This window comes from Microtus oregoni, unplaced genomic scaffold (genome assembly GCF_018167655.1).
Source record: "Microtus oregoni isolate MIOR12 unplaced genomic scaffold, Mior012 000010F_ref0000083, whole genome shotgun sequence".
In the NCBI taxonomy this organism is placed as follows: domain Eukaryota; kingdom Metazoa; phylum Chordata; class Mammalia; order Rodentia; family Cricetidae; genus Microtus; species Microtus oregoni.
The window spans coordinates 15688371-15711991 of NW_024543069.1; the positions used below are offsets into that span (position 1 = coordinate 15688371).

At 39.1% G+C, this 23621-nt stretch overlaps 1 protein-coding gene across 1 annotated transcript; it reads left to right on the top strand.

The window, feature by feature from the left end:
- The first annotated feature begins 2769 nt into the window (after positions 1-2769).
- On the top strand, positions 2770-14040 carry LOC121452945 (vomeronasal type-2 receptor 1-like). The gene is made up of 5 exons (XM_041659368.1): positions 2770-3051; positions 3864-4733; positions 8717-8947; positions 11576-11699; positions 13058-14040. Exons 1-5 carry the CDS (start codon positions 2785-2787, stop codon positions 14038-14040), a joined length of 2475 nt encoding a protein of 824 aa, XP_041515302.1. The 5' UTR covers positions 2770-2784.
- The last annotated feature ends 9581 nt before the right edge of the window (positions 14041-23621 follow it).

Sequence of the window (23621 nt, forward strand, 5' to 3'; positions counted from 1 at the left end):
ACTGTGGCTGCAGCTGCACAGTAACAGTAACAATCACTGTTAATTGTTCCAAACTCAAGTTCAAGTGTGCAGTGTGGTTTGTTTCTGAGGCAAAGTTCATCCCAAGATTCTGATCTGCAGAAAACTTCTGTTTCTTCTGCTGTATTGTTCTCTCTCTCTCTCTCTCTCTCTCTCTCTCTCTCTCTCACACACACACACACACACACACACACACACGGAGAGGGAGAGAAGGGGGACTTCAGATATGAAATATGCCAAAAATTAAAAGGAATATGAAACAATTATCTACAATTCCAACCCCAAAATTTGCATTTTTTATATCACTTTCTGGATCTTTTAAAGAACAAATACATAATTTTAATTAGTATTAAAAAATCACAAGTGCTGTTTATTTTGGACATACTACCTCCTACATCAGGCTTTCCCCTGATGCTGCGTGGTCATTATGCCTATAGACACGTATTGAAGTTTTTCATCACTAGCAATCACAGCTCCTTTCCCTTTATTCCATGTGTTGTGTTCGAGTCGTTACTGGAAGGAGCCATCTTCCGTGCTGTTGTTGACAAAGTGAAAAGTCTGTGATGAGTCTGCAGTCATCACTTTCTTCCTCCCTCTGATTGTTTCCATCCGCACAGGGAGGCAAAGACTCCAGAAGAACTGAGGGGCTGCTCGGTTGTCATAGCAGCAGCCCATCGCTGCATCACGGCTTTCCCATCTTTAGATTTCTATCATCGTGGACCACACTAGACTTTCATGGACTGCATGACCTAATTTGGTCTCCAATCTTTATTGGAACTTCTGAAAGTTTATTTTCTACAAAAGTTGAGGTTTTTTTTGAATCATGGACAATATTTCCAAACAGCTGATGAACCACAACTAGACGTGGAAGATTATTCTAGTTTTTCGCTATTGTAAATAATTCAGTTTGGGCCAGAAATTTTTTATCCTTTCATCCAAAGATAACTATTTCTTTGGCTAGGGTAAAGGCGGAGTTACAGACACAAAGCAGGTGGGGATTTTTCTAGCTTGAGATGAAATGCTGTCCTACTGTGGAAGGCGCTGCTGCACTGAGTTTGGAGCTATAGTACGCCATCAGTGTGAACTTGTAAAGGAAGGCACAGGATGCTAAAGATATTTGTGTCTGGTCCCTTCTGTTGGCTACTTTTACTGTGTTACCTCCCTCGCTCTGCCTTCTAAAAATGCTGATCTTTCCATCCTTGTATGTGACACCTTCTCTGGTTGTGCTAACTTTTCACCAGCTGTCTGCTGTCTGTCTGCAGCCCTCTCTCCTCATGCTGTCTGTCTGTCTGTCTGCAGCCCTCTCCCACCTCTTTATTGTCCTTCCAGCCTTGGCATTGCTCTCAGCTGGCTCATTTGTATTTCATTGTTCAGACCTCTATTACCATCGCTGTTTTCCATCACTTTGCTTGAATACTTTCCCTTTTCCTTACATAAATCAATATTTTCAGGGTAAAGAAATTGAAAACAGGCTCTTTGTTACTATATTTATAGTATACAACACCAGAGGAACTCAACAGGTATGAACTAAATGAAAAGTAAAACTAAGCCAAAACAAGAATTAAATAGACCGACCAGGAAAGATGGCTCATTTGATAAAGTCCTGGCCTTGCAAGAATGAGGACTGAGTCAGAAACCCCAAAAACCACACAAAAAACTTTTGTTGTGGGGGCCATTCTATAATCCCAGTGCTCGGTAGCAGGGAGACAGGAAGATCACTAGGACTTGCTGGCCAGCTGGGCTAGCCAAGTCACGATCCAGGTTCAGTGAGAGACCCTCTCTCAGAAGACAAGGCAGAGAATGACAGAGAAAGAAAGGTGACCTTGACATCTCTGTTCCACATACGTCAGAATGTGCATACACTCAGGCAGGAAGGAAGATCTCAAATTGCGAATGCGGATATTTACTTTTAGGTGTTGAATTTAAAACACTTGGTAAGCCGGAGATAAAAAGTTAGCTACTACAGCTAGCTACTGAGGGTAATAAAATAACACTTACTCAAATAATTGTTTCCCACAATCTTGTTAAAATATGTCTAGAATTCAGGTGAAAAGAGGGTATGGAAGAGGGGAGTTTGGTGATATTTCATTCAGAAGGCCTTAAAAGCAATATGGCGATAGACCTCAGGAGAATATTTCCCTTGTTAGTGGCTGCAGAATAAAAATTAGGAGGCTGACATTTATGATTGTATGTGAGAACAGTACGAAGACAGTTAAACACCTCTCAGCAGCAGGCTCCATGATGGAATTGGAGTCATAGTATACAAAATTTACATACTGCTTTAGTAACTTCTGCCATAAGTATTAATGTTGTAAAACTATTTTTTCATTATAACTATGGTAAGAAGAAAATAAGTCAAGAAGGAGAGAAAAATCATGCTATTGTGCCCTACCCCATGAGAAGGCATATTCTAAGGTATCATTTGGTAAAGACAATTATGACTAGAACAATTTTTGAAAAGAACCAGAAATTTGAAGATATTATACAAATGGCAAGAAAACATAAAACGGTCACTTATAAAAAAAAGTCTGGATATGGCTAATACTTGGATCTTTTAAGATTGTAATGTTATTTATGAAAATTGACATTTTCAGACAACTGAGAACCTGCTGCTTCGGCAAAAGCTGTCAGCACTCATGTAACTGAGGCTCCTTTCCAGAAAAGTACATCACCCTCACCCTCACCTCCACCCATTCCCTTCCCCCAGTGGCCAGTGCCTCACAAAAGCTTTTCCTTTCCAGGTTTAATTTCCGGGGTTTCCGCTGGATGAAAACCATGATCCACACCATCAAGGAGATTAACGAGAGGAAGGATATTTTGCCCAACCACACTCTGGGCTATCAGATCTTTGACACCTGCTATACCGTCTCCAAAACAATAGAGAGTACTTTCACCTTTCTTACGGGGCAGGAAGAATACCAGCCCAACATTAGAAACAGCACCGGAAAGTATCTAGTAGGCATTATTGGATCAGGGGGATCGTTCTTGTCAGTTGCCTCTTCGAGAATTCTGGGCTTGTCCGATATGCCTCAGGTATCTTGAAATACTGTGCTATGTGCTTAGAAAAAAAATACAAATGCTGTGCCCAGGTGGGGTAGCCCATGCCTTTAATCCCGGCCATTCAAGACACAGAGGCAGGAGTATATCTGTGAGATCAAGGTCAAGCTGGTCTACAGATTAAGTTCCAGGACAGCCATGGCTAAACAAAGAGACCCTATCTCAAAAAAAAATAATAATAATAAGGAAGGAAGGAAAGAAAAAAGGAAGGAAGAAAAATGCAAATAATGTATAGAAATTATTGCAAAGGCAATGAGATCCAAAGAGGCTAAGCTGCAGAGACAACACAGAATGGGATGGGGCTCTTAGTTACTCTGTTCAGTCAAGGCCATAGTGTGCACTGAAAGAAAGAAGAACAGAAGGGAAGTAAGGGAGCAGAGGTGAGAGCAGGAGAGAGCACAGAGCCAAAGACTTGCATGCAGTCCATCCTCTCTGCATGTGAGATGCTAAAGCTGATGAAGAGTCCAGATATCCTGACTCAGAAGAGTCACCAAAGGCCAGGAGGATAAAGGAAAGAGAAATGGCTTCCCTGGCAATGCTGTGCTCCCACCCATGAAAACTAGTGCATTGGTGGGCTTCGTCTTAAAAAAATGGTAGCCCTGACACTTTGTGTTGGGAGGGGAATCAAAGTGTTAACCAGAATAGTCCCCACCCATAGTAACTGATTGTCTATGGAAAGATGTTAGGGCAAGAGAGAACTACTCAGTACTTCCCTCACAGAAATTTTTGAAGCTGTCATTCAAATTAGGCTTTGACTTTCTAACAGCTATAAATATTTTCAATTGTAGATTGGCTATACTTCTTCCTGCCCACTTCTTAGTGACAAATTCCAGTTTCCATCTTATTATCGCACAATACCCAGTGATAAGATCCAGTCTGAGGCCATGGTGAATCTTATCCAACACTTTGGTTGGGTCTGGGTAGGTGCTATTGCAGCTGATGACGAGTATGGAAAATATGGAGTAAAAACTTTTAAGGAAAAAATGAAAAGTGCCCACCTCTGTGTTGCTTTCTCTGAAACCATTCCCAAAGTCTACTCCAATGAGAAAATGCAAAACGCCATCAAGGCTTTGAAGAGTTCCACGGCCAGAGTCATTGTGCTTTTTACCTCTGACATTGACCTCAGCCCCTTTGTGCTGGAGATGGTTCATCATAACATAACTGACAGGACATGGATAGCCAGCGAAGCCTGGATTACCTCTGCCCTCATTGCAAAGCCCGAGTACTTCCCCTATTTTGGCGGAACTATTGGATTTGCAATCCCAAGAACTGTTATACCAGGACTGAAAGAGTTTCTTAATGATGTGCACCCTAGCAAGGATCCAAATGACATCCTGACCATTGAATTCTGGCAAACTGCTTTTAACTGTACCTGGCCCAATAGCAGTGTGCCTTACAACGTGGACCACAGAGTGAATATGACTGGCAAAGAAGACAGGTTGTATGATATGTCTGATCAGCTCTGCACTGGAGAGGAGAAGCTGGAAGACCTGAAAAACACCTATCTGGATGTGTCTCAGCTCAGAATCACCAACAACGTCAGACAAGCTGTGTATGCTATGGCTTACGCCCTGGATCGTCTCAGCAGATGTGACCTAACAGAAGAAGAAAAAACATATATAAAATGTTCACATATACCTGACTATGACCCCTCAGACGTAAGTTATTTTATATCATATATAATAAGAAAAAATCAAAGTTTTGTGCCAAATTGACACCATTAAAATGCATCAAACTTACTATAATGACTTGCTGAATAACTTGATTGTTCATTTAACATTCTCATTTATTAGCAAATTATTAGGTTTTTCGCTAATGATTATAAGCCCTGTCCCATAAAACAAATTATAATAATAATGCCTTTTACAAAGAAATTGTCTCTCGTTTTTTATTGAAGCTGAATTTATAGGTGCCTAGGAGTAAACATGACTCTGTGCCTCTGGCTTCTTCATTTATTCTGTGTCTTGTATACAATAATGGACTTGTAATCCATCTCAGGTTATACTGCTCATGTTAGGTGAAGACATGCATCCCACTAGTTTAGGATGATTCCTGGGCATCCATAAATGACATCACCATTTTTCTCACCAGGAAAATACTATGTTTCTCTTCTGTTTAAATAGTGACTGCGTGGGAGTTAAGTGTGGCCACTAATGCCTTCTATACTATCTGAGACATTATTGCCATGAGTTCAATGCTAACAGTCGCTCCATTGTGAGTTGCAGATCCACCAGAGATAGAGCAAGACCCCCTCTCAAAAATCAGACCCAATGACCACAGTAATTATTTTGCTAGGGAATATTTTTCAGCTATAAAAATCTTTTGCTTTTCATCGTATTTTCTCCCACCAGTTTAACCATCCATTTAAAACCATTCTTGCCCTAAATGCCTCTTCCTTTGCTGCTTAAAAAATAGTTATATTTTCCATTTCCCTCATCCTATCCACATATTATCTGAATTCTATTTTCCTGTACCGATTCTGGATATCAAGATAGACCCAAGGAAACTTCTATTCTGAGCATTATTTTTCTGCCAAGAGCTCACAAATTTGACTGCTGGAAGCCACTTTGTGTCAGCTCTTGTTCTTTTATTGAAATTCCGTTCACTATTTTTAAGAATTTCCCATATTTGAAATTTCCTAACATTACAGCTTCATTTGTGTATTCTCTGCCCCTGCTTTAGTGTGAGCTATTTCTGTATAGTTTGCCATTTCCATTTATTAACTTGGAACTTAGAAACAAAGAAGGATCCGAATACTGGGGATGCCAATAAGAGTTTTATTATCAACTTGGCACAACCTAGAATCACCTGGGAAGAGGGACACTCCACTGAAGAATGTCTCGGATCATATTGCCCTGTGTCTCTAAGAGCTTGTCTTGATTAATGATTGATGTGGGAGGGCTCACTTCACTTTGAGTGGCACCATCTCTAGGCAGGTGGGATTGGACTTTATAAGAAAGGTAGCTCATCATACACCAGAGAGCAAGCCAGTGAGCAGCACTCCTCTGTGGTCCTGCCTTCACTTTTTAACCTACTTTCTGTGGATTGGGATCTGGAAATGTAAACCAAATAACTCCTTCTTCCCCAAAATTGCTTTGGGTATGATATTGTCACAGTAGAACAAAGTGGACCAATATGATCACTGTTGTGATGAATACATAATGATAAATCAAATTATCTTATAGATGTCAAAGGTCTCATTTGGCAAGTCATTTGTCAAGATAAAGAATACTGTTTTCTGCTAAATGATGATACTATAGCTTATCTGAACACCGAAATGCTAAATTTAAGTTTGCTCAAAGAAGCAATTGTTGCAAGTGAAATAGGCTTTAAAGATGGTCTAGAGATCACATAGTGTCAAGATGAAAGTCAGTAGTTGTCTATAGCAAGGGTTGTCCATAGATCCATACATCAACAAGTGAAAAAAAAGTTAGGTCTTTGAAGTACAGAATTATATACAAATATGAAAGCCTAGTAAATGTGTCAGTATTACATATTTGTTTAACAAAACAAAAAAATGCACAGTCTACTTATATTTCAAGCTTATCCTACCAACAGACATGGCTTGAAAGTCATTGACATTCTGTTCTTTAGGTGGACATTTTATTTTACCAGTTACAGTAATGTACATTCACACAGAATACAAATATCCCATAGCCTTCCCCTCTTTTTCTCTAAATAGAACACATAAAGGTTCTAACTCTAACATGGTAAAACTATATACAATAAGAAAAATTATTGAGTAAAAATTACATTCACAATATCTAGTCCATTTGTATTTGGCAAATTCAGAGGAAGTACTGTATTATCAATCCTATCTTAGTGAGTCCAAAATTTTATACCTAAACCATTTCCTACCATAACATTTATTGTCATCCTAAAAATATACTTTTAGACCTTAAAACATCATCTTAGATGAACAACATAAGCTTTTATGTTTACAATCTTATAAGATTTATATCTCTTATGTAAGTTTCTTTCCTGAATTTGGTAACAAGGAAAACTGTTACTATAAGTATGTGGTCTTCAACCCCATTAAGACTTGAATAGGATATAATTTACCTGGGTAAGCATGAAGTGCAGAGACTAACATAACTATAGAAATGACAGAAACAGCTGACTTCCTGGACAGTCGTCGAAGGTTCCTCTACAACATTGGAGTACCCATTTAGGGCCTTCAGGCCTAGAATATCTGACAGACATTTTTGTGAAGCAAGAATTTTGAAGAACTATCCTACCTCATTTTGGCAAAGTTTGGCAATCACTTTCTTTTGTGTCCTCCTTGTCCAGTTTGGACAGCATTAGATCAGCAGTTGAAGCTAACTTTGCCACAGGTAAAGCAAACTCCATATGAAGTTCTTTGATGCCCAACACCTTTTTTTGAAGTAAATCACTCCTGCCAGGAGCAGATGTATCTCACTGTTATGTATCTCATAACAACAAAATCCATATGTTGTTAAAACATTTTAAATGACATATTTTGTAGGTCTTGGAAGTGTTTGAAGACCATTCACCTCTTTAAAGTATGTCTCTGTTTGACCTTGAAGGCATACCTAACATAACTATAAGGTTTGATTGTTATAGATGACTAACTACTAACCTGTCTTTCTTTATTATCATAAATAGCTTTCAAATACTATTTTTAAATGAGTTGCACAGGTACAACATCTTAAACAAGAATAGAAACATATATACAGTATGTTATTTAAAAAGTAACCTTCAGTGTGTATCAATATACAAAAATCCACACCAAACTAAAATATTTGAGACTATTGCTTGTTTTAAAGTAGACTCAACAATTCACCCTTTTTCCCATCATGTCTATATTATATGCTGTTTTTTTTCCTTCAGAAAGAGATCCCTTTCTTTCTTTCTTTCTTTCTTCCCTACTTTCTTTTGGGGTTTTTAAGACAGGGTTTCTCTGTAGCTTTAGAGCATGCCATCCATGGATGTAGCTCTTGTAAGCTAGACTGGCCTTATACTCACAGAGATCCGCCCGCTTCTGTCTCCTGAGTGCTGGGATTAAAGGCATGTGCCATTACAGCCCATTTTTTTGTGAAGGCTGTGAGATTTTTCAAAGAAAGGAAATAGTTGTGGAACTTTGTAACCTTACATAGGGAAATTGGAGTAAGGAGAATGAAAAATATTCTAAACAATCTCCTGTTTCTTAATATGGAGATATAATACTGCTAAGCCTTAGTATAATATTACATTATTCTAAGAAAACCACTCAATTTTAATATACAGCAGAGGCAAATTAAAATTTCCAGTGACCAAAGTTAAAGAAAAACAGGTAAAAGTAAATTAAACAAATAATTTGACCCAGTAATATTATTTAATGTGTTATCATAATATTCAAACAATAATGTGAAATTATTAATGGGGGAATTTCCATTCTTTTTACATCTTTATGATCCAGTATGCATATTACATGCACAGCACATCTCAATTTAGCCAATCACTTTTTGTGTTTGAATTGCAACCCTTGGCTAGAATTGGTAACAAAAACAGGGAAAGCAAACAAATACAAATAGAATTCCGTAATTACATATGTGTTCAAATCTACTTTCTTTATGAATATTTATTTTCTAAGTAACAAAATGTTTATACATTGCTTTTGTTTCTCCCTTGTCCTTCTCAGCTAACGGTTTATTTAAGGCGTTTGGGATTTACCTCCCATGATGGGAGAAAAATGCAGTTTGACAGAGCTGGGGATCTGGAAATTGGACATTATGATATTCTTAACTGGCAAATAGATAATGCTGGAGAAATCGCCTTTGTCAAAGTTGGAGAATACAAATTCCAAGAATCAAGTTTTGAACTTGTTCTTACAAAGAACTCAACATTATTTTGGAACACTGAATCTTCAAGGGTTAGTTGATCGGCCATATATTTTATTCATACATAGAAAGAAATTTATTTTATCTAGAACTAAATATATGTAAAGCACCTAACGTTATTGCCTTCTTCCAAATCAAGTTCCTTAGTGTAGCAGATGATTGTCCATATTGTTCTTGTGTATTTGGAATTTAAAGAATCCATGTTACACTAAAATTCATGAGAATTTTAACAAAATTTAGTATGTACTGATATATTAAGAATGTTTCAATAGAACATAGTAATTTTATTTTTATCTTCTCTGTTTAAATTGAAGTTATATCTATATAGTGATGTTGTTTTATAGGAATTCAAGCAAGTTTAAAATTTTCCATAGCACTAAAAATGCATTCTATGTCTTGAATAGTATATGATTTGGTTAGCTTAAATTTTCTAGGATTTTGGTTTGTTTGTTTGTTTGTTTGTTTTTGACCTGGGGGTCTTGCTATGTATCTCAATCTGCCACTATGCCTGGCTCAGGAAACATATTTTATTCATCCAGTAAATAATTATCTCCTCAGGTTAATATATAATGGGTTAACATATGTCACATTTATGCTGAATTTCAATATATACATCCATGTCGAATATAAAAATATAAAGAGACCTCTGGTTACTAAACAGGGTCCTTTGGGGTACTAGTACCTTAGTCCCTTCCAGGTCCAGCTAGGGCAATACACTCACCGAAAGAAAAATTGCTAAACTGATCTGAGGGGAAAACAAAATAACTCACATGTGATTCTTCTTCAGCACGTCTCTTTTATTGTTCTACTTTGTTACAAATGTTTCTAGTTTATATTCCCTTATAACCAGTAATGCCCCAGCCCAAGCAGGGTCCAGAAGTGGAATTTGTTAGCACCATAAAAGACGGATAAGGATTTACACAAATCCACGACTGTCAGCTCAAAGATAGGAGTGCTTTAGTGACCATCTCATGAACTGCTTAAGGAAGTTGGTTAATAAAGAGATTATCATCAAGGAATTCTAGAAGGGGAGAGTAGCGTGCTGCGTTACATTTTTAAGTGGTTAGATAAAGAACTTAAAATTTTCCATTCAATAAAATCACAAGTGAGGCAATTATTGTGTTTTCAACCCAGCACATCACATTTTTCCCAGCATGCATAGAGAGTATTGATTGACCAGGCAACCTGTGTAAATAAACAGAGCAAGCTACAGCCCTTGATCTATTAGCATATTCACCAATTGTCACAAACTCTAAAGGACTTTAAGATATGACTTTTACACCTTTTGCTCTACGTGATTAAAACAAAGATGAGACGCAAACCTCTAAATTATCAAATCTGGGGTTTGATGCCTATCGGTCTCTCTGATCGTTGGTGGTGTGGGTCTGTGGCACCAGTAGGAAAGATGTCTCTCTCTGGGCTGTGGACAAATGATTAATTATTTCTCCTACTGTCTCTGAGAGTAGGACACAAGTAGTAAATTTCCTGAACTAAAATCAGCAATAAACAGAGATGAAGGTGAGCGTGAGGAGTTAGGAATCTTTTAATGCAAGCTTAGCTTTGGGTCATTGCTTTCTTTATCTATAAGTGAGGTAAAACCAGGGCATGGTAATTTTTTTCTATCTATCTGAACAGCTTGGAATCAACAGCCTGTGCCATTAGTAAATCTTTGCCCCTGGATATTTGGTAATGCCTTAAATGGAATGCTTTTGCCTGGACCCAGAACACTGATCAAATGCCTGTCAATAAAGATGATTTCAGAAAGGCAGATCCCTGCGTTTACATAGGAGAGAGTAACAGAGGCCTGCCAGTGGGAAATTGTATTCGCACATAACTAGGGGATTCAATGAGTAAACACTAAAAGCACAGGGAAGATTGTGCTCAGAAAATGATCAAATAGTGCTGAACTATGAGAAATTACTCCCAAATTTGTAACAGAAATGGCTAAGCTACAAAAAAAAAAAAATCTACAGCAAGAAACAGTCACTTTATTCGTAAGGCATTAATTCCAACTTGCCTTGCATCTTGGTCTGATCTTCCAACAAAGCCCTAGGCTCTGAATGACTGAGCTTGTGAAATGAGCCTGATTGATTATTGAATGATTCTGTGGTTTGTCGCAGTTACTACTGAAATGTCTAAATATAGATAGCAAGAAAACATTCCAAGCTATGCCCTCTCGATTATCTTCTGATCTTCACAATTTGTCTCATGGAACAGACCTATTTTTCGTCCTTTCTTCCAGTCCCTTATGATCAGTGTCTAAATAATAAATGATATTTTGAGATGTTCTACTGACAATAAACATCTTTGGGGATCTGACAATGGTAATTGGGGTCATAGGTCTCATCAAAACAGGAACAGACTTTGCAAATTGTCTGATTTGCAGCATCTCATGTGATATTAGTTTGGTTGAACACCAAGAATACAAATAACTCTCACTAGAGTTGGTTTGACATTTCCAGAGTCAACCACAAGACTGTTCTTCAGTAGAATTTTCTGGATTCTCCCTATTCTCATGCTTTATCTGGTATCTTTGCTCACTATCCTGGGTTCATCTCCTTTCTAAAGACGACAAACATCTCCCTGAAAATACAATTGAGAACTTTTTTGGTTTCACAAATAAGGCTTTATTACATACCTACTGTCTTTTTCTTTGCTAGCTTCCAGATTCAGTATGTACAAAACTGTGTCCTCCAGGGACCAGGAAAGGGATTCTCTACGGGAAACCCCATTGCTGCTTTGATTGCATCCCATGTGCTGATGGATATGTGTCAGAGAAAGAAGGTAGAGACATGTACTTTTTCATTAGTGGTAATGTACTTAGAATAACAAAGTGTTGTCAGAAAAATCCACAAGAAACACCTAAAATTCTCTAATATGCATTATGAATAAAGGAGGATATTAGTTTTCAAACTTATGAAGTCAAAAAAATGGCCTAAAGCTATGAAGCTCATAAGAAAACACCAACCAAAATATGTAAACTGTGAAATATGGTTAAATTCAAAATCTTCAAACTACATGTTCCTAAAATAGACTCAGCACCCACGACAGCTGGATATGAGTCACTCGCTTGTCTTAAGGTGCTGTGCACTGAGAGCACATGCAGTGCCCAGCTCTACTGCAGGAGCTCCTGCAACAGCTCACTCAGTTGCTGCTCTCTGGAGGGGACTTAGGCAGCTTGGTTTTGTGAAGTGTGTTGGAGCAGGACTATTTACATTTCTTTTTGTTGCTGTCAAAGAAACAAAAGTGCACTTGTCTTTTGTCACATGTCCCTTAAGAGTAACCATGTAAAAAGGATAAAATGGTCAGTACTAGAAAACAAGCACCCTGTCTCCTGCAGAACTCCCTAGATAACAGGTACCCCAGTGTCCACCCAGAATTCCGTCAGAGATGTCCACACCGGGAGTCAGCGTGGCTGAAAGGAAACACCAGTCTTTCGCTTTAAATTAGCATTGGGTGGACCCATCCCCTCATCTGCTATAAACTCATTCAAGTAGCTCTTTCTGGTTCACCAATGCTTCCTCTTAGAGCCTCCATTTAGACAGACTTGTCCTTCTTAGCCTCAGGGACCAGAGGTGATGGTTTTGTTTTTGTTCCTAACCCTCAACCTCACCACTCATTCAGCTGAGCATCTAGGGTTGGGGACATTTGATGGAGGACATACACACTTCTCCTCAACAAGGGGATATTGAATAAGAGAATGAAAACACAAGGGATTTAACAGACATTGTCTGAGTCCTTTTGATTGTCTCACCTCAGTAGCTGTGACTATCATTGCTGGACAGTTATGGGTTTGATAAGGACACATTCCTCTTTCCTTATACATAGATCAAAAAGAAACAGAGAAGCACATCGCGGGAAACGACCAATTCAATAAACCCTGAGGTTAGAGAGAACTGCACAATTCCTAAAATCAAACACAACTCTCAACCTATCACAGAATGTGTAGTCAACAAGGTCATTTTTCCATTACTAATTTTAAGATCACACCAAATGCACATGTATGTACACACACACACACACACACACACACACACACACACACACACACCTTACTCAAGTCTTTAACTATCCTGAACTCTTCACAGTTAAAAGAGACAAATGGATTCTCTTGCAATCAATTCTCTGCTCTTTCCCAATAGGCCAAAGGGAATGTGACCCATGTGGGGAAGACGACTGGTCCAATGCACAGAAGAACAAGTGTGTGCCAAAGGAGGTGGAGTTCCTCGCTTATGAGGAGGCCCTGGGGTTCACCCTTGTCATCCTCTCCATCTTGGGGGCACTCGTGGTCTTGGCAGTCATCGTGGTGTATGTGATCCACAGGCACACGCCATTGGTGAAGGCCAATGACCGGGAGCTGAGCTTCCTCATTCAGATGTCTCTGCTCATCACGGTGCTCTCATCCTTGCTCTTCATAGGCAAGCCACTGAACTGGTCCTGCATGGCCCGCCAGGTCACTCTGGCGCTAGGCTTTTGCCTCTGTCTGTCTTCCATTCTCGGAAAGACTATTTCACTCTTTTTTGCCTACAGGATTTCCATATCCAAAACTCGGCTTATATCCATGCACCCCGTTATTCGAAAACTCATTGTGCTGGTCTGTGTTTTGGGGGAGATTGGTGCATGCTCAGCTTACTTGGTATTGGAACCTCCGAGGATGTTCAAGAACATTGAACCTCAAAATGTAAAGATCATCTTTGAATGCAATGAAGGTTCTATAGAGTTCTTGTGCTCCATATTTGGGTTTGATGTCCTTCTGGCCTTACTGTGTTTCCTTACAACGTTTGTGGCTCGCCAGCTGCCAGATAACTACTATGAAGGGAAATGCATCACGTTTGCAATGCTGGTCTTTTTCATTGTCTGGATCTCTTTTGTCCCTGCGTACCTGAGCACCAAAGGAAAATTCAAAGTGGCTGTGGAATTATTTGCCATTTTGGCATCCAGCTATGGCTTGTTAGGTTGCATATTTCTTCCCAAGTGCTTCATTATTCTGCTGAGACCAAAGAGGAACACTGATGAAACTGTTGGTGGGAGAGTCCCCACTGTAGACAGGAGCATCCAGCTGACCTCAGCTTCTGTGAGCAGTGAGCTTAACAACACCACAGTGTCGACTGTTCTGGATGAGTAGAGTCGTGAGTCTTAGGGGACATGCAGAGCTGGGTGATGACCTGGCTCAACCTTCCCTGTCAGGTTATTACTTCAGAAGCAGCTGCCTGTTGCTCTGGGGTCATGGTATTTTGTGGCTGTGTTAGTTTGAGGTTAACATGGTGAATGTAGTCTCATTCTGTGAGATGCATTGAGCACTGATTAGAATGGCATTCATGATCGAAATTGGAAACTACCTTATCAAAATTTTAAAGGATAGTGTATACATCAACAGAATTCATCTCATATTGTAGTAAATAGCTCATGAATGTTTTTTTAATTACGAGTATCTGTTCTAGATATTTACAGTAAACAAAAACATATAGGAAGGACAGAGAGAGACCTTTTCTCATCCTGTTGATGCCTCTCTGAAATTAACTGTTCTAGTTTCTAAAAGTACAGTTCTGCTGTCTGGGGAGATAATTAGGTTGTTTAAGAGCACTGGTAGCTCTTCCAAAAAACCTAGGTTATGTTCTAGCATCTACATAGTGGCTCACAACTGTTTACAACTCTAATTCCAGGGAACCAATCCTCTCTTCTTGCATCTCTGGGTACCAGGTTTGCACTTGGCACACAAACCTACGTGCAGGCTGAACACTAATATACATGAAATAAAAAACATAAAAAAACTGCAGTTCTGAAATCATTCCTGGGGAAGAAGCTTAAGAGAATTCCTGGAAGAAAATCTGTGCTTTGAATGACTCTGAGGATAGGTCAGATTGAGGGGATTGAAAGTGATAAAATTAATAAAATGATATTAATAAAATTCAGTTTTTTCTTAAGCTATTAACAAGAACCCATTAGCTTCTCTGAGACAAGGTGAGATCCTGCTCCAGGCCTCCTGGAAGAGAATAAGTGGTAAAATGTCTGAGTATCCAAACATTCCTCTGCTTGAGAAATAAATACAAAGGGAGCTGAGACGCCAGCCCAGCTGTCAGTAGATTACACGGGAAAGATCGATGGCAAAGAAGCAGATGTGCACCTAGATCAGGGAGCAGAATGCAAGACCTTTTAAAGAGATTTTAAAAATTATATACAATGATGGATAATCTACCCTCTGGATATACAGTTAGTGGAATTTACTTCCCAGATGTAAATGTTGTAAACATCTTTTCAGTCTCCTTGACATGCAACTCAATGACTTTCATGTATTTCTATGCATACGAGTCAAATGTGTTGGAAAGAGAACTTACAGAAATGTTGATAGCCTAAACCTGCATGTGTACATTTGACTGGAGGAGTACAACAGGACCAGAGCATGATCTGTTTTCAAGTGAACTTATTATTTGTGAATTCCAATTCCTCAAACTCAGCAGAGATTTCTTCTGCAGGTGCGTTAGAGCACAAAGTGAAACCATGATGATCGGCTGAGCAAGGAAAGTCAGGAACTCATTTACTGATTTAAAATTCTAGACCAGATAAAGGGAATGAGCTTCTCATCATTTAAATGGGAAGTTTATATCAAGCCTTGGCAAAACTGAAAAGTGATCACACTTGTTGGAGGGCCAGTGCACACAAGTGTGTTCTAGTCAGTCATCTGTTCATCTATCCATTACTGAATACTTTCCCAGCGTTCATCATAGCCCTCACAATCATTAACTGAGTTTATTTCACAAGTATGAAGAGGAGGCAAATTGCTTTCTTTGTCCATCTTTGCTTTACTGTATTTGTCTATTTATTAGGCTTTTTATTCTCAGGGCTACACTCTAGGAAAGAGAAAATGATTGCAAACTGTAGAGCAATATAGAAAAGGAAAATCCATAAGTCAACATCTTTTTCAATTATGCATGCAGTTTGGAGGTTCTTAACAATCCATTTCAAGGTGAAAACAAAGCTCGAAGGTGATTTATTTGGAATGATGTGGCTTGTTTTCAAACTCAAAATTCCTTCCTCTCAATGTCATCCATTACTTTTCTGAGATGTTGAATATTTAACACATACTCTCTATAAAGTTAATAACAGAAGCCCATCTGGTTAATATCTGCCTTTATATTTCCTTCATACCATATCTCTCAGTAATGCTATCTTATTAATTTTGTACTCATTTCAAGTACTTTTCTAATCAACATCAAGTTCTAGAAATTAAATATAGAAAACTCACAATAACAAAATATTAATTTGATTCTCGTTTTTAATGATGATGTTTATGATGCTTATGTCATTCTATGCTTTTAAGGAAAAACAGTTAGAGGTTATTTCTTGCTAATTTAGCACAAAAGTATTGTTATAGAACTGGCTGATGGCAGTTAAAATAAAAATATGCTATTGTCAAAAGAAATTGTTTAATTTGTAGTATTTTTATTTTGTTATTAATTACATATCAAGCATAAAATTATTTCTCATAATATTGGAATATTTTGTAGATTAATATATCATTTAAAAACTATATCTAGCATTAGAGTGAGCCAATAAACACTCCAGCCTGAAGAGGAGAGAAGTTCACAAGTCCCAATCCCTAGCTGAAGAGTTATTGACAGTTGATGGATTCTGGGAGAAAGAAAGTTAATTTTCTTTAAAGAGGAGGACCCTGATAGGTTGATCATGCTCCAAGGGATAGTCCTACACCCATTTACATATGGGCAAGAGAAATTGAACTCAGGTTATAATAAATGAAGTGAAAGTTAGGAGGGGATAGAGGAGGGGAGTATGGGTCTGGGAAGTATTAAAGGAAGGAAGTGGGGATAAATATGACCAAGATACATTGTAGGCATGTTTTAAATTCTCAAATATTAATAAAAACTTTATTTTAAAAATTATTTCTACTTAGCAACTGAATCTTTGTCTACTCATATATGTGGCCTTGTAAGAAAACCTTTACTAGAGTTTGGTCGTGATATTACTTACTGTATCTGAGCATTTGCTGTAGCTCGTCATGGGCCTTACGGAGAGGCCAAATAATCTTTAGTTTTTGCTTCAAAATTATGAGGTTTTTGGTATGGGAAGTGACAAAACCTTTAAGACAACATTACCTGATACGTATGGGCTCTTTTAGTAAGAGAAATGTTTTCAGCACAGGCACCACAAGATTAAATCCTTGCTCATTAATATTGTTAATTAAGAATTGACAAATTAATTTACAATAATGAAATTTCTGACTGAAGGTAAGAAATTCCATTTTCCTAATTAGCATCCTTCACATAACAGATCTGGCTGCCTCTCTTACTGTTCTCCTGGTTTCAGGTGCTTTCCGTTCTCCATGAAAACCTGGGTCTAACTGATTCCCGATGTGAAAGGTCCTCTCAAATCAAATCATCATTATTTCCAGCGGCTGTCACCTGCTACTTTTCTACCCACATCCTTGTAGCACAAGCTAATTACACTCTTGCAGTTTTGGAGTTCCACATTTTAATTCCAAGCTTACATTGTTCCATTTTCATTTAACAGTCTAGCAGTATTCCATCCATCCATACACACACATTCATCCATCCACCCAACATCTATTCATCCATCCACCCATCCATCCCTTCATCTGTCCATCCATCCACCCATCCATCCATTTGCTTGTCCAACCACCCCTAAGTACTAGACTCAGGGTTGAACATAGAAAGTTTGCAATGACAGGGCATCAATCCCTGTCTTCAGGAATCTGCTGTCTTAGTGATGGTAAATCAGGTACTGAAAGTTTCTGTTTGATGTGATAAAGTTGTGATTCTGATAGAGAAGGAACAGGCTATTCAGAGTCAAGGAAGGCTTCTTGAATGAACTGACATTGAGAAACAATTCTGAAGGACAGGAAAGAACTAGTCATATGGAGAAGAAGGACCCAGACGTGCATTCTTTCTAGCCCCCTGCTTGTAACGTTGCAAGTGTCAGTGTGACGCCGTTCCTCCTGTCACTGTAAACAAGTGCTGTGGATTCTGTGCCTCTTTTACATCACTGGCCATTTTGTTCCTCATGCTTGCACTGTCCACTGCCATTTCTGGCTACTGTTGTCACACTGCAATATATTTTGCCAACTGAACTTGAGATCTATGTTTTATATGTCTACCTTTGTCTTTGTAGCCTTCTCATCTTGAAGCATGATTATCTAATTATTCTTTATCAATAAACACTGAGTAGTCTGATATCAGGGTAAGAACCTGAATAATCAGAGAAGTTGCAGAGAAGCAAACAGGGTCTCTCTCTCTCTCTCTCTCTCTCTCTCTCTCCAGTTCCTTGAGCCGAAAACGCTGAGACCCTCTCTAAACTCCACTGTACTACTTCCTGTCTTCCGTCTCTCTATCTGGTCCTCAGTCCTCCAAAACTCTTTTTTTTTAATTTTATTGATTTTTATTGAACTCTACATTTTTCTCTGCTTCCCTCCCTGCCTCTGCCCCTTTCAACCCTCTACCGAGGTCCCCATGCTCCCAATTTACTCAGGAGATCTTGTCTTTTTCTACTTCCTATGAAGATTAGATCTCTCTATATATATCTTAGGGTTCTCATTGTTGTCTAGGTTCTCAGGGATTGTGATTTGTAGGCTGAATTTCTTTGCTTTATGTTTAAAAACCACTTTATAAGTGAGTACATGTGATAATTGTCTTTCTGGGTCTGGGTTACCTCACTCAAAATGATGTTTTCTACCTCCATCCATTTGCCTGCAAATTTCAAGATGTCATTATTTTTTTCTGCTGTGTAGTACTCCATTGTGTAAATGTACCACATTTTCTTTATCTGTCTAGGGGCATTGAGGTTGTTTCTAGGTTCTGGCTATGACAAACAAAGCTGCTATGAACATAGTTGAACACATGTCCTTGTGACACGATAGAACATCCTTTGGATATATTGGTATTATTGGGTCTTGAGGAAGGTTGTTTCCTAATTTTCTGAGAAATCGCCATACTGACATCCAAAGGCGCTGTACCAGTCTGCATTCCCACCAGCAATGCAGAAGTGTTCCCTTTACCCCATAACCTCTCCAGCATAACTTGTCATCAGTGTTTTTGGTCTTGGCCATTCTTAACAGGTGAAGGTGGAATCTCAGAGTTGTTTTGATTTGCATTTCTCTGATGACTAAGGATGTTGAAAATTTCCTTAAGTGTCTTTCAGTCATTTTAGATTCTTCTGCTGAGAATTCTCTGTTTAGGTCTGTACTCCATTTTTTATTGGATTATTTGATCTTTTGATGACCAATTTCTTGAGTTCTTTGTATATTTGGAGATCAGACCTCTATCTAATGTGGGGTGGGTGAAGACCTTTTCCTCCAAAACTTCTATGGTTTATTTTGGTCAGTTAGTGGCCTGTATAAACTGTTCAAAATGAAGAAAACCTAACAGACACAACAGTGTAAGATAATGTGGGGTCTGATAGTGGATCCCTAATGTCTCCAACTACGAGGATAAAAGAGTCACAGATGTGGGCTCAGGGGTTAGGTGCTTAGAGCTTCATCCTTGTCCATCTGCGACCGAACTTCTCTATATATGTTTATCTTCTTTCTCTGACAATAAGTGGGAAAATTAATATCATCTCCATAGAGTTGAATAAACTAGATCAGTCTATGTATTTAAAATCCACAAATATACCAAGCTGCCCCTTGGAATGCCACCTCATTGTACAATAATTGTGAATGTTTGACCAATGACCAAAGATCCAAGGCAATAATAAGTAAAAAATGATCAGTCAAAAAGTCTGCAGTTCTGCTATGAAGAAAAATGATTGTTTCCTTTGTTAATGTTACTTGTGAGAGAATGCCCTGTTTGGCTGAGAAATTCATGAAATCCATCAACATTTTTAAAAAACTATTTTACACACTTAGGTTTTCAAAAATCTCTAAAGATTATCCCAAGATAAACACCAGCATGGGGCAATCTCAGATCTGGGACTTCCCCAAGAAGATTGAAACATTACTATAAAGAACAACAGTTGATTTTTTTGGTGGGGAGAGGTTTTCCAAAATTTTGCTAGACAAAACACAACCAATAATCAAATGAACAAATAAGATACCACAAATTTTGAGAGAATACCTGAATTCATGGTCTAAATGGTCTCTCTTGATTATAATCTACATAAGACTGACTTTCTTATTTCCTATTTCTCATCTGAATAAAGATGAAAATTAGATGGAAAAAACTATTAGGGCCAGGCATCCTGTGACCTCAAGAAATGCTTACATCAATGAGAGGCTATCAAGAGAAGGAAGGGGGAAATAACGCAAAGGCCAAAATTCAAAACTCATGTAGCAAACACACCCTCCGAATTTCAAGGCAAAAAATAATTCTACATGCCTTAGGAATCCCAAAGACATTTTAGTAGCACAGTAGCTGACATTTACCAATGTAAACTAGGGTTGACAAATCATTGCTTTGGATCTTACAGGTCAAAATAAAAGTCTAGGTGTTGCATGGTCTCAATCACCTGGAATCTCGATTTAACAAGAGAGATGATACAGATGTGTGTGAGACACAAAGAGAGGGATAGGGAGAGAGAGAGATGGAGAGACAGAGAGATAGGCAGAGGAATGGAGACAGAGGGATAGAGAGACAGAGAGAGACAGCAGGATAGAGAGACAGAGGGATAGAGAGACAGAGAGACAGAAGGATGGAGAGAAATATAAACAGATAGAGAGACAGAGGGATAGAGAGACAGAGAGACAGAAGGATGGAGAGAAATATAAAGAGATAGAGAGACAGAGAGATAGACAGAGGGATAGAGAGGCAGTAAAGAAACTATTTGCATCTGGTACCTATCCAGAAAATTGTCCATTTCTTATTTTCCAATTTTGTGGAGTATGGGTTTTTGAAGTGTGACCTGCTCATTCTCTGGATTTCCTCTGTGTCTGTTATTATGTCCCTCTTTTCATTGCTGATTTTGTTAATTTGGATAGTCTCTCTCTGCCTTTTGGTTAGTATCATAAGGGTCTGTCTCTTTTATTGATTTTCTCAAAGAATCAACTCTTTGTTTCATTGATTCCTTGTATAGTTCTCTTAGTTTCTATTTTATTAACTTCGACCCTCAATTTGATTGTTTCCTGGTGTCTACTCCTCCAGGGTGCGTTTACTTCTTCTTACTCTAGAGCTTTCAGGTATGCTGTTAAGTTGCCAGTTAAGTGAGATTTCTCCAACTACTTTATGTAGGCATGTAGTGCTATGAACTTTCCTCTTGGTCCTGCTCTAATAGTGTCCCATAGGTTTGGGGATTTTGTACATTCATTTTCATTGACCTCTTCTTCCTTCTCCTCTTCACCCTCTCTGCATCTCTCTGTCTTGCTTGCTTTTTTTTTCTCTCTCTCCCTCCTGCTCCTTTCTCTTCACAAGGCCGCTCTGTGCTCCCGTTCTCTCTCACTACCCCTTTTACTTCCCCCAAGAAAACACCCCACATAAGTTCTATCTATGTGGTGAGTCTGTCTCTCATGCACCATCTGGCCCTCACCGACCAAATCATAACAGCTGGTATTTACCTTTCTCCTCTGGTATCAAGCAGAGTACCTTCCAGTACCAACAGGGGTGAAATTTCTAGTTAGGCCTGACTTTTTGTACTCGATGAAATACACATCACCTACCTGACTTCAGCCTGGTGTGGCCACTGGGTTCCCAGGTAGAAACAAAGAAATGGAAAGGAGCTAGAAGAGGGACCTGAGAGAGCCCCCAGGATAGAGGAAACCTGGGTCCACGACAAGGTGAGGCAGAGTCTCCATTTCCTCCACCATACTCTGTCATCATGCTCTCCTTTGGCTCTCTATAATGTTGATAAATAACATGACCAGAAACAACTTGGAAAGGAAAGGGTAGACTTGGCTTGCAGGTTACAGACCATCACTGAGATAAGTCAAGGTAGGAATCTGAAGGTAAGGAGTAAAGCAGAGACTATAGAGGAAAGCCGCTGACTGACTTCCTTCCCCTTACTTGCTGAGCTACCTGTCTTATTTAGCCCAGACCCACATGTATAAAGATCGTATCTTCCATGGTGGGATGGGTTCTCCTTTATTGGTCAGCAATGAAGACTTGTCCACAAGACAATCTGATGGAGGCAATTGTTTGAGATTCCCTCTTACCAGGTGACTCTAATTGTGTCAAGGGGGCAAAAATTACCCAACACACCCTGTCTGTGGTGGCTATCATTCTCTTACTGTAAGATATTCCTCTTAATAAAGATCCCTCCCTGGCTTCTAAGGGGAAGCCTCTCTTTCCCATTGTGGTCTCATCTTGAGGTCTCAAGTATGACATATTCTCCCTGTGTGACATTTTCACAACTCAAAGGCTGGTTATGGCTCCCAAAGTTGCAAGCCCCTCTCTCTTAATAAAGCTCATTTTTAAAGGTTGATTTTGTATTAGCTGCTTTCCCAAACCAATCATTGCCATACTCTCTTTTCTAGAAGCATCTTCCAGACAGAAAGGCAAACTCCATTCTCAGACACAATCAAAAGCTGCTTGGAAAATGGAGTCTCTTGGGGGCAAAGCAAAGTCTGAAAGAGCATTGTTTTGCACCAGTATGGAATGACTTAGACCAGAAGACAGCCTGATATCAACGCCTTCCAAAAAGAAATGAGCACCCTGAACACACATAACTGGGTAAGTGTTCATTTCCCTACTGATTCGGACAATTCTGCATAGGAAACAAGATGAAGATTGGTGTGTCCATGCATACACTGGCATCACACAAATAATAAATGGGATTCACAACGGCCAAACATCTGAAGTAATGGTGTTGGGGAAAGGTAAAAGACATGTAACATCTGACAAGCTGTGGGTAGTCAAACCTTTGAATATTCTTTGTCTGTGTTGACGAGAGTCTTGTGGGATCAGGTGTTTTTCTTGCTTGGGGGCAAAGACAAGTCCGGGCAAAATCTGTCACTATTCCAGGAGGGCAGCAGCACTTTCCCAGAGGTCTTAGGGACCTGCAAGGATGAGCGATAGCAAGGTGTGATGGAGGAGCATAAAGTTGTATCTCAGAGCCAAAGGACTATGTGTATTCCCATGTCAGTAAACGCTCATAGCCATTTGTGCCAGCATTGATATGCCATCCTTTGCCTGAGTCAGGGATTCTTGAACCTAAGTTCAAAATACAGTGAAAGAAACAATGCCAACTTGAGAGGCGATCATTGCCACTGCTAACTTGGGCTGCATTTGTGCTAGTGTGCCACTGAGTTTGTTTGTTTGTTTGTTTGTTTCATTTCCTCCACAACCAGAGAATTTCTGACTCATTAGGATCCTCAGAGTCAAAAAGACAAAAAACAGAAAAACAAGGCTCTGTGATATAAAGAGCCCTGCTATGTGATAAGGGGTCCGGGATCCAATGAAAGGGAGAAAGGGCCAGCTAGTGGAGAGAGTAGAGAGCTAGAATCTACGCTCCTAGACTTCATTCATGTCCTTTCTCTCATGAATCTAAAAGAGGACATGCCTTTGTCTTTGTATTTCAGTGTGTATTAGCCATGTGAGTGCATGACTCTTCACTTGTGAAATGAAACAAACAAACAAACAAAAAACAGTCACTTGAGGACTTGTACTGGGAAATGAGGCATTGAGCAGCCATCAGTTTCTATTTCCCAATTCCAACCGCCCCCATGAGAGCACAGAGGTGGTTTTTGATCACCTTTGGTTTTTCTTTGCTGATTTCTTTGGCACTGGGAGGATGCAGTACCTGTGGCCC

Excerpts from the sequence above, each read along its gene's own strand:
- LOC121452945 (XM_041659368.1), top strand. The coding sequence starts at position 2,785 with ATGAAAACCATGATCCACACCATCAAGGAGATTAACGAGAGGAAGGAT. Across the intron at positions 3,052-3,863 it reads GCTTGTCCGATATGCCTCAG|ATTGGCTATACTTCTTCCTG; the intron begins GTATCTTGAAAT and ends TTTCAATTGTAG. Across the intron at positions 11,700-13,057 it reads ATATGTGTCAGAGAAAGAAG|GCCAAAGGGAATGTGACCCA; the intron begins GTAGAGACATGT and ends CTTTCCCAATAG.